Below are 11,359 nucleotides of genomic sequence, written 5' to 3'. Positions count from 1 at the left end.
GAGAAAGAAGAAATCTGATGCTCGTGATAATGTGTTTTCTTCATTTAATGAGGCTGCCACTTTGTTCGGGGAGAAAATCCAGGCCGTTGGCGATCAAATCAGTAGGAGTTTTGCCTCCGAGGTGGTAGTTCAGCAGAAGTCAGAACAACATATGGAAGAGAGAGCTTCAAATTTATATTCAGCCTTATGGTCAATTGAGGGTTTAACCGACGATCAGCGATATGATGCATTGAGTAAAATTCCCGACCATCCAACTCAAATGATCGTTTTCTTTAGTTTACCTTCAGTTGCCCGATTGGAATGGGTTAGGAGATTTCTTTCTTACCATTAAATATCAATGTTCAAACTTTTTGATGTTGTAAAACTATATAACATATGGATTTTAATGTACAATTTCATTTTCATCTAACCTTTTCTTAATATAAGTTAATTATGTTTATGCATAATATAATTCTCAAGTTATATATTGATTTTAGTAAATTCATATAAGAACATTTTATTATTAAGAATTTTATGAAATTATATATCACTATATAATTATATTTAATATTAATTATTTTAAATTGTATAAATTCATATAAGAAAATTTTTATTATCAAGAATTTTATGAAATTATATATTATTATTAAATTATATGTAATAATTATTATTTTAAATTATACAAATTCATAAACTATAATCATATTAGTTATAATAATTTTAAATTTTATTAAATCATATATTTAATTAAATCATATTTAATATTAATTATTTGAAATTTTCTTTTATAGTATCATATATTATGATTTGAGTAAATTCATAGAAGAATTTTATTTATTAAGAATTTTATTAAATTATATATTTTAATTATAATATATTTAATAATAATTATGTTAATTTATATTTTACAGTATCATATATTATGATTTGAGTAAATTCATATTAAATTATATATTTTAATTATAATATATTTAATAATAATTATGTTTAAATATGATTAAATTATTTATTATTGATATTAATCTTATTAAAATTTAAATAACAATAACAATAATAATTTACCAAAACAAATTTATGCTAATTATTAAGAATTTTATTAAATTATATATTTTAATTAAAATATATTTAATAATAATTATGTTTAAATATGATTAAATTATTTATTATTGATAATAATAATCTTATTAAAATTTAAATAACAATAACAATAATCATTTATCAAAACAAATTTCTGCTAAGGGTATTCTAGTCATTTTAGTTTTTTCATTATGCTATTACACCTCTATTACACTCAACCAAACACAGGATTACTATTACGCCTCTATTCCATTACATTCAACCAAACAGTTGATTTGCTATTACACAGCTTTTCCATTACACCTCTATTCCATTACACCTCTAATCCAATACACCTCTAATCCAATACAGCGAACCAAACGTGCTGTTAGTGTTTATATTTAAGGTATAATAACAAAGTTATCCCTTAAACTTTACGTATTCATTCAATTTCACATCTATTCTTTTATTAAAGGATAAAAAAGAACTTTAATAACAAATTTTAAATAAAATCAATTCTGTTGTAATTAATATTTAAGTAACCGCGCTCGACATTGATAACTTCAGAATTAAAATTCAAGCACGAAAAACAAGTCCACTGTTTTACCATTTCTCACTCCCAGTTCTACATGATTTCTGAAATTAATGCAATTTGATTCTCTCACTATCAAGAGCTGATTTTTTATTTTTATTTTATATAATAATGCAGCCGCCTCCAAAGAGAGAAAGATTCCAACTCTTTTTTTATGGTTCATTTTCAAGAAGACTTGAAAGCACTCTGCCAATCCTAAGACTTAAGCACTTATGGATACAGAATTTGTCAACCTTGGGAAATCCATGATAGTTCCCAGTGTTCAAGAGTTGGCCAAGTACCCCCTCACCAAAATCCCACCTAGGTACCTGCGCCCGCATGAAGAGCTTCACTCCATCTCCCCCAGTCCTCACATTCCATCTGTCCCCATCATCGATCTTCACAAACTAGCTGCTGGGGATTTCGTTGACTCTGAACTTCAAACCCTACACTCTGCTTGCAGCCACTGGGGTTTCTTCCAGGTATATGCCTTATTACCTTGTTGGTATTTTGGTTGAAATTGTTAAAACAAGTTCTTTTGCAAATAATAGGTAGTGAATCATGGTGTTAGTATATCATTGTTGGATGAATTCAAGTTGGAGATTGTGAATTTCTTCAAACTACCACATGAAGATAAGAAGCTTTTATGGCAAAAACCAGATAACCATGAAGGGTTTGGTCAAGCTTTTGTAGTTTCACAAGATCAGAAGCTAGATTGGTCTGATATGTTCTATATAACCACACTGCCATACAATCTTAGGAACATTGACGTATTTGAAAAACTCCCCTTTAAGTTAAGGTATCTCTCCCATGGTTATTTTCAACTTTGGAATTTGAGACTTCGATTTACAGTGTTTTTCTTTTTAATGATTTTAATGCAGAGAGACCCTGGAAGTGTATTGTGTTCAAGTGAAAAATCTAGCTATGAGGATATTAGGTTACATGGCTAAGGCCTTAAATATGGATGCTGATGAAATAAAACAGCTGTTCAATGATGGGGTGCAAGCAATGAGAATGAATTACTATCCACCATGCCCTGAACCTGATATGGTCATTGGTTTCAGTCCCCATTCCGATGCTGATGCTTTGACGATTCTCCTTCAGCTCGACGAAACCGATGGCCTGCAAGTTCGAAAAGATGGGAAATGGGTTCCCATTAAGCCACTTCCCAATGCTTTTGTGGTTAACATTGGAGACATCATGGAGGTATATATACATATATATTGCAAGTGCTCCAATTGAGTCATTTCCTAACAATGATGATTGTATTTTGTGTGTTTGGTCTGCAGATTTTGAGCAATGGGATATACCGTAGCATCGAGCATAGAGCGGTTGTAAACTCAACCAAACAGAGGCTATCAATCGCAACGTTTTATAGCTCCAAGTTAGACTCGGAATTAGGCCCTGCACTTAGCCTTATCGGTCCAAATAACCCTGCAATTTTTCAACGAATCCCTTTGGAGAAGTACTTGAAGGAATTCTTTGCAAGGAAACTAGATGGCAAGGCTTACCTTGATTTCATGAGAATTAAAAGCAATGAAGAACATGAAAACTGAAAAACATTAGCTGAAGAATGGATTGAAATGACTATACTTAGAATAAAAACACCTATAACCAGGGTGGTTAATTGATCAAATTTACGTTGAATGCTTAACATGATTATCAAAATCCGCGTTTTTCGAGTTCATCATATCTCTATAACCTCACTAAAGCAGTATTAAAGAAGAAGAGAAAGGTCTCATCTAACTGGCAATGAACAATGGTTTCTAAAAAGGAGAACGAATCCACTAAAACAAATAAACAACTCAGTTCACGTGTGTAAATCCCCACATACAACCTTTTTTTCTTTACCAAATTCTCAAGCATTCTTTTTCCTTCTTTTAACATCACCCTCCTTTTTATAACCCCAAGCAATGTCGATCCCTCCAACAGGACATTATTAACCCAAATACCACCACAAGCCACTCTTGTTACTGATACAAGCCATCATCTTGCTTCACTACTAAACAATAAACCAAGCCTGGTTTTTTTATAACAATGCATAGATAGGCACGTTTGCATGTATTCCTATTTGGTGAGGGCTGGTCCCTTTGTAAATAAAGTTGTGTCTAATAACGCAACCCCATATACTCAGCTTTCAAACAAAGATTTCTAGCTAGTGCACTGTCCTTTCCAGCTATATTTGCTCTGTAGTTGGTTCTTGGTCACGCATCCTACATATATATCTAATTATTTTATGGTCCCTCTTGTGATTACCTATATAAGGGAAGTAAAGGGCTCCTAGCAAATTCAAAAATTACAATCCTTTCTCTCTTTAATATAGATGGCAACTTCATGGTTTTCAGTGTTGCTTTTGGTTTCAATTGTTTTTAGTTGTTTCTTGGCTGCATCAGCTGGTGATTTTTACCAAGAGTTTGATCTGACATGGGGTGACAAACGTGCTGAGATACTCAATAGTGGGAGGCTTCTTACACTTAGTCTCGATAAGGCCTCTGGTTCAGGTTTCAGGTCTAAAAGAGAGTACGTGTTTGGAAGAATCGACATGCAAATCAAGCTTGTCTCTGGCAACTCTGCCGGCACTGTTACTGCTTTCTATGTAAGCTCTTTGTCTAATTTTTTTGAATTAATTGCACCAAACGACCCCAAATTGTGATATGGATTCTAAATTGATCTCTAATATTAAAATATTTTAATTGAGTCCTCAAAAATACCAATATTGTATCAATCAAGTCATTCTATCAGCCTAGATATTAGCTTAAGCGTTACATGCCAACTTTAATCTATACTTAAACATATTTAAAACACATGAACTATTTATATTTTTTGCAAGTGTAGGAAACCATGTTTTGTAATGTCTAATTTTGGTTGCAGCTGTCTTCAGAAGGGCCAAACCACGATGAGATAGACTTTGAATTCTTAGGTAACTTAAGTGGAGATCCATACATTGTGCACACTAATGTCTACTCCCAAGGTAAAGGTGACAGGGAACAACAATTCTACCTATGGTTCGACCCAACAAAGAATTTCCACACCTATTCAATTATCTGGAGCCCGCAAGGCATTACGTAAGATTAAAATGTTGGTCTAATTTGGTTTCAGTCCCTCCACTATGCTATGTTTTGAGATTCAGTCATTCAATTTATTTTGATATAATTCGGTACTCAGGCTCAAATTGATAACACTATTAATTGTTTTTTAGCCATATAGTCAAAAGTCATGTAGTATCGGGAGCAGAACTTAAGAGGCTAAAAAATTTAGAAAATTGCCATTAAGTCTTTCATTTTTATTGAAAATTTAACTTAAACCCTTAATTTTTAAAAAATTCTAACTAAGCCCTACAAATGTTTTGAAAAAATTAGTTAAACCATTATATTTTTTAAAATTCTCATTAAATCCCAAAATTTTTAAAAAAAATTAGTAGATCCCAAAACTTAATGCCACCACCTCTCGCCACCACGTTGAACTCTAATAGATCATGTTCAACTAATAACAAAATTAGCCAAATGCTTATGACCATTTAAGAAAGAATTCACATAATTTTAAACGGTAGCAACCATCATTTAACAACGATGGACTAAATTATACTAAATCAAAATAGAGAGATTAAATCTCAACATAGTGAAAAGACTAAAACTATAATATACCCAAAAATATGCCTCTTTCGAAGTCTTTAAAATCTCTGAAAAAGATGAACTAACTCCTTTGTTTTTTTTTTCTCAACTCACCAGTTTCATGGTGGACAACATTCCGATCAGAGTATTCAACAATGAAGAATCCATTGGAGTTCCCTTCCCCAAAAACCAGCCGATGAAGGTATACTCAAGCCTGTGGGATGCAGATGAATGGGCGACAAGAGGCGGGCTGGTGAAAACCGATTGGTCGAAAGCTCCTTTCAAGGCGTATTATAGGAATTTTAATGCCTATTCATGGAACTCCGTCGGAACCGATGTTTGGCGAACTCGGGCACTGGATGCTACTGGAAGAAGATGGCTCCGATGGGCACAGAAATACCACATGGTTTACAATTATTGTGCTGATTTGAAGCGATTTCCTCATGGTCGTCCCCTTGAGTGTAGGCGCTCTAGGTTCCTTTAACCGCCCAAAAAGAATGTTGCTTCAATCTAGGATTTAATTTTGTCTATTGCTACTGTAAATTTGTTCTATTTATGGTTTAAATTTGGAATTCACCCATTTTATTTTTTATTTGGAAAAAAAATATTTATGTATTTTTATAATATTATTAATTTATCCAAATTAGAGATGTTATTGGAAGCCCAAATTTAAGGGTAAAAATATGTCAACTGAATGCCTTTAAAAAGAATCCAAGCTATTGAACCCATGTGTTGGCCTGATAGATAAAATATTCACCGCCTCAGACCTGACCTAGGTTTAAGTCGCGCTAATCGCGTTATTGTTAGAGCTTTGCCCTCTTGTAATTCACCAAAAAAATCCAAGCCATCACTTTATCAATAAAATGCAAAGGGAGCAAACGAAATCTCTGATCAATAGTTTAATGGCAGTAAAAGAAAAAACTGAAGAAATAAAAGCTAAACCATAGTTCTATCATCTAAATAATTCAAAAATAGATGGATACATTTACAATAATTTTTAACCTATCTGCTACACGGACCAATTGCTTCATTCCCTATTTCCAAACTTGTATTTCAATCCTTGATTTCCACCAACTCGTTACAAAGACGGGTCTTTCGCAACTAATGTCGGAATACAGCAGAATCCCTCCAGCAAGCATCGGTTGCATTGTCTCTCGACCTGTCATTTCAAAACCAGAAAACAATCATAACCAAACTTATGCAACTTCATCAAAGACCAAATGTATAGCCATATTTCCGGGTTACACGACAAGGCATGTACTAAAGTGCAGTTTGCAGAACCTACAATGATCATCACTCTTTGCTGCATACTCTCACCGATATGAAGCAAAAGCAAAAGAGTATGAGACAAGAGCATCCGGCTTGACCGTCTGGCTCACAAGTTAATAAGTTACTTAGCCAGGGAGGGGTACGAAACAAAAACATGCCGAACTCAAGGAGATTCAAAATAGGAAAGCCGGTATGATTGAAACTTTTAATGGTGGAGGAAAAAGTTTTGGTAGGGAAAAAGGAGAATGAAAATTATGATGCAAGAACTTTAGATACAGTCATTATGAATAATATATTATTGTGGTGGTGCCCCCTTTTTCTTTTAAACATTCCCACTTCTGGTCTATTTCAAATATTTTTCCACCGATTCGATTCATTAAACCCCCCGCATACATCGTACAATCATCCCAACTTGTCGATGAAAATTTCAACCCCACAAACTTTTATGCACACCAAGATCTACATAGATTCATGGTTTCCCGGACCTACGGAAGGTTACTATATGGTATTGTTTAGCTAATGCAAATGTATATCTGAGACACAGGCACGGTTTATCCCGAGAATCTAAACTAAAACTTCAGGTAAGACTCGGAAGCCATCGAAAACACTATGAAATCAACATCACTCATATACATTGTTAACACGGGATATTATATAAGTCGAATCTGAAAAGCACATATAATCTAGTCCATCAATCCGAAATTCCAAATAATCCAACAAATTGCAACTAGAGACCTTAATATAAGCAAGCACATTATGAAAATTTGCAATATCTGCCTAACAGTGAGATTTAAACTCTTAAAAACTATTCCAATCAATTGCAGAAGAGACCTTGACACCACAGCTTCTAATAATTATTTACATTCAAATCCTTAAGCCTCCTACATTTTTGCTCATACAATCTAAATCAAATACCATAATATATATAGAACAAGCAACCAAACATTCCAACAGCAACAGAAGCAAAAGCAATAACAAGCCCCCATTTTTTTTCTGGGTATAGTACAAAAGCAAGCAAAATTGCAGTATCAGACAACATTGTAATAAACTAAGCTAAAAAACCACACTTTATATAGCATAGTAAAAAAATGCCTAAATTTTAATAAACCCCAAACATTCTTTTAAAAGAAAATAAAACAAAATCTATAAAAAAATCCCCAAAAAAATAAAAAAATCAAACCCCAGACTTTAGCACAGCAAAATAGCACCTTTAAATGATGGGAAAAGAAAAAGGAAGAAACGGGGAAAAAAAGAACCTTGTGGGCACAAACAATATCCCAGGAAAATGTCGTGGCATGAGCAAACTACCACGGCCAAAGTGACCTGCTTGAGACATTGTAGCACAGCAGATTTTAAACCCTAAATTTTTTTTGAGAGAAAAAGACAAAGACAAGAGTTTTTTAAGTAAAAGAAAATGCAGCTTTTGTGTATGTATATATATTTATTGATATTGAAAATAAAGAAAGGGTTTAAGGAAAACAAGGTTCGTTTCTGGGTATATAATGCAACTTGGAAAATACAGAACTACAGGGAGTAAAAGAAAGTGAAAGCTTATAGATTTGCACGAGTCCCGATGAAAAATTGTGAAAATGGAGCAGTTTTTCGAGGAGTTGAATGTAAATTTTTAAATTGTGATTTTTTTTATATTTTTATTTTTTGCGTATCCGAGGTCATTTGTTGTTATTGTTTGCTGTTCTGTTTTTTTTTTCTTTTTCCTTTTTGTCTTTGCAAAACTGCATTTAAAACACACTTTGGGTCTTCCTTGTTGGTTTTCTGTACTTCAATTACTACAAACTGCAACTCAACTGGTTTTGGCATTAGATATTGTGTACTTTTTTTTTTGTTTAGGCGCGTTGGAAGCACTCTCCAATGGAGGTCTTTCATTAAGAGTTTCAGACATAATATTAGACAAAATCCTATGCCACCCTCTTTTGCTTTCCTCTGCAGATTCCTAAAAACAGATTGGGCTTTGCTTGTTCTTAGCTGGTAACACGTTGACAGGGCTGATGGTTTTTTATGTTTATGCTTGAAGGAGAAGTAAATTTAGGTTAAATTTCACTGTTGTTTAATCGTTACTTTGAGTCTTGAGATTGAAAACAATACTTATTATGTTTTTTAAACTGCCAAAAATTTTATTGTAAGAAAGTTATTTGAGCTATTTTTGTTGTAAAAAAAAGTTATTAATAAAATTAATTTTTATTGAATTTACTAATAAAGAGAAATTATTTTATGGATTTTTCTTACCATATCATCTATTGTTTCTTTCCAATCAAATAATGATGTTTCAATAATTTTTTTCATATAATTGACACATAATTTTAGTAATTTTTTTACCCTAAACCTTAAATTTTAAACTATAGATTCTAAGCACTAAACCTTGATCCCAAATCCTAAATTCAAACTTGAATCAATGTTTGAGTTTGACATTTAGAATTTGGGGTTTAAATTTTAGTTTAGGATTTGAAATTTCAGATTTCAAATTTGAGTTTAAATTTTTAGGTTCAGATCTAGGGTAAAAAAATTACTAAAATTATGTGTTAATAATATGAAAAAAATTACAAAAACGTCGTTAAATAATTAAAAAAATAATGAAAATAAAAATAATTTCACGGCAAAAAAAAAGTTAAGAAATGATATTATTAATCTATTTAATTCAAAACGGGTATCCTATTTTGCCAAATCAAGACAAGAAGTAATGCCAAATAATTATTAAGCTCTTTTGGGAAAAAAAGTTAAATTCCCATGTACCAAAGCGACATTCATACGCTAATACTACAACCGGCAAATGAAAGCGAAGAGTAGTATCATACAGCAACGTTGCTTTAGGGAGACAATTGGGATCCCCCGAATTTTTTTTTCCCTTTTTTGTTCTAGTAACAAGTGTCTTCTTCTATTTAGTGGTTTGAGATTAATCGAAAAATATTTAAATATCTTTTTTAAATAGTAATTATTTCAAAATTCAAACCCAATCTAGATGTTTAAAAAAAGAAGTAGAGGTAAAGTTAGAAAATTTTATGAAATTATTTTAATAATTTATATATTTATAATTTTTAAAAATTAAAATACAAATTTACTATGTATTAATTTAAAACTTTATAAATTAAAAGACTACAATAAAATTTCCCCTCCAGTCCCTGCCAACCTATCTAGGCCGCCCATGGAAAGAAGTCCACTCTACTCCTAGTCACCTATTTGTAGGTCCCCTATTGCTAACTTCTGTTTTTAATATACTGCTTTTTGGGGTACAATCTGTAGAAGAATTTTGATGCATGTTGCTTCTTTATATGAGGTATTTGTCAAAGCATGAAAGCTATCCCTTTCGAAAAACATTACATTACTTTAATTAGAAAAAATGATTTTATGATTAATATATATATACTCTTGGTTCCAAACTATAAGCAAGGAATAAATATCATTTCTGCTTCCAATTGATTAATTAGTAGTGGATCAATGCTTGGTTGATTGAAGTGCTATAAAGAAACAAACCATTATTATATTATATTGCATTTACCATATTCGGGGTCTAACATTGTTGAGGTAAGGTTAGGAGAAGGGTTATTGAAGAAGCTTCATACAGAGCTCTTTATGTATGGAGAGATTAGAGAAAGAGAGTTCACTCTTCCTAATAAGTGGGAATGTATATATGTATATATATATACATTTTGGATAAGTGTCTTCCCATCAACTCTTAGAAAATGAGTTATGTGGCCTAGTTGACACATGTGTTGGGATTTAACTCCTGAATTATGTGTCACCCAATAAGACCTTTTAAGTTTGATGAGTTTGTGTTTCAATTATATCTTTTAAGTAAACACATTTGTCCATCTAATGCTCAACATAATTGTGGAATTAATAATGCTTAGCCGGTTGTTGACTCGATTGATTGGGTCTTGTTGGAGACAGTTGTTCAAGAATCCCTCATTTACTAACCTAGTAAAGTGTGTAATCTTTCAAAGAATTTAAAGGAGTGTAAGAGTTAAACTTGTCATACGTTCTATCTACTTGTTTAGCCTATGAAGCATGTTGGCATGGTGCATGATTTTTCATGAATTGAGACAACCAAGGGACACATTGCCCCCTATGTTTACCTTTAATTTAGTACCTTGCTTGGATATGGCAAATATTCTTGGAGGCACACCCCCTTGGATGATTAAATCTATTTTGAGTTGAATCATGATGTGGGCTTGGTGTGTTTGAACAAACCATCTCTTATGTTTCTACATATCTGCTAGCTTTTTTAAATAAATTGTAAAGTTTATCAAGCTTTTCATTTGTCGATGCGTATTTTAGATTATTATATTTTACACTGGTTATATAGGCTTGAATAGCCCACTCATCAATTAGGTCTTTAGTTTCCATCATTGTTGCAATGAAAAAGTGAATGTATACTTTAAAGGGTTAGTTTTTATTCTCCCTAATAGAAAGTAAATTTGCAAGGTTTTTGAGGATTGCATAATTAGCTAGAAAATTTCCTATAAATTGACAAGCAACCTACTCGAGAGTGTGTATTGACCCAACCAATAAAGATTGATACCAAGTTCTTGCATGATCTATAAGAGACATTAAAAATACTTTGCATTTGAGGGTGTCAGTGGCACCCATAATATTCATATAATTGTTGTAATGCAACAAGTGATCATATAGGTCTATGTTGTTGTTATACTTTTCTTTTTTTTTTTTGGGGGGGGGGGGTTCTAAATGTGGGTAGTAAGTGTTCAATCGCAATTTGTAGCCAAATCGTTATTTGAAGAAGCGCTCACTCTACAACATCTAACTTTGTGCATTTATAGTGTTTGTAGTTACTATTTAATGGATTCCATTTGGTTCTTAAAAGACATCGGCAATGTTTGTGGCAAATTTTGAAGGTTATCAC

General features: G+C 32.3%; 2 protein-coding genes and 1 long non-coding RNA gene across 3 annotated transcripts; 2 read left to right on the top strand and 1 right to left on the bottom strand.

The window, feature by feature from the left end:
- Positions 1 to 1,762: 1,762 nt before the first annotated feature.
- On the top strand, positions 1,763 to 3,293 carry LOC121222306 (protein SRG1). The gene is made up of 4 exons (XM_041102787.1): positions 1,763 to 2,088; positions 2,158 to 2,405; positions 2,488 to 2,812; positions 2,896 to 3,293. Exons 1-4 carry the CDS (start codon positions 1,840 to 1,842, stop codon positions 3,160 to 3,162), a joined length of 1,089 nt encoding a protein of 362 aa, XP_040958721.1. The 5' UTR covers positions 1,763 to 1,839; the 3' UTR covers positions 3,163 to 3,293.
- A 564-nt stretch (positions 3,294 to 3,857) lies between these two features.
- Positions 3,858 to 5,899, top strand: LOC107925319 (xyloglucan endotransglucosylase/hydrolase 2). Its single transcript, XM_016855985.2, has 3 exons — positions 3,858 to 4,202; positions 4,478 to 4,671; positions 5,335 to 5,899. Exons 1-3 carry the CDS (start codon positions 3,930 to 3,932, stop codon positions 5,699 to 5,701), a joined length of 834 nt encoding a protein of 277 aa, XP_016711474.2. The 5' UTR covers positions 3,858 to 3,929; the 3' UTR covers positions 5,702 to 5,899.
- Positions 5,900 to 6,042: 143 nt separating this feature from the next.
- On the bottom strand, positions 6,043 to 8,173 carry LOC107925320 (uncharacterized). The gene is made up of 2 exons (XR_001691945.2): positions 7,743 to 8,173; positions 6,043 to 6,376 (listed from the first exon to the last, which is right to left on the bottom strand). It is a non-coding gene; the product is annotated as an uncharacterized lncRNA (long non-coding RNA).
- Positions 8,174 to 11,359: the final 3,186 nt, after the last annotated feature.

Source organism: Gossypium hirsutum, chromosome D10, assembly GCF_007990345.1.
Source record: "Gossypium hirsutum isolate 1008001.06 chromosome D10, Gossypium_hirsutum_v2.1, whole genome shotgun sequence".
NCBI classification, from domain to species: domain Eukaryota; kingdom Viridiplantae; phylum Streptophyta; class Magnoliopsida; order Malvales; family Malvaceae; genus Gossypium; species Gossypium hirsutum.
This window is presented reverse-complemented; position numbering and strand designations above follow the sequence as displayed.

Excerpts from the sequence above, each read along its gene's own strand:
- LOC121222306 (XM_041102787.1), top strand. The coding sequence starts at position 1,840 with ATGGATACAGAATTTGTCAACCTTGGGAAATCCATGATAGTTCCCAGT. Across the intron at positions 2,089-2,157 it reads GCCACTGGGGTTTCTTCCAG|GTAGTGAATCATGGTGTTAG; the intron begins GTATATGCCTTA and ends TGCAAATAATAG. Across the intron at positions 2,813-2,895 it reads ACATTGGAGACATCATGGAG|ATTTTGAGCAATGGGATATA; the intron begins GTATATATACAT and ends TTTGGTCTGCAG.
- LOC107925319 (XM_016855985.2), top strand. The coding sequence starts at position 3,930 with ATGGCAACTTCATGGTTTTCAGTGTTGCTTTTGGTTTCAATTGTTTTT. Across the intron at positions 4,203-4,477 it reads GCACTGTTACTGCTTTCTAT|CTGTCTTCAGAAGGGCCAAA; the intron begins GTAAGCTCTTTG and ends TTTTGGTTGCAG. Across the intron at positions 4,672-5,334 it reads TGGAGCCCGCAAGGCATTAC|TTTCATGGTGGACAACATTC; the intron begins GTAAGATTAAAA and ends TCAACTCACCAG.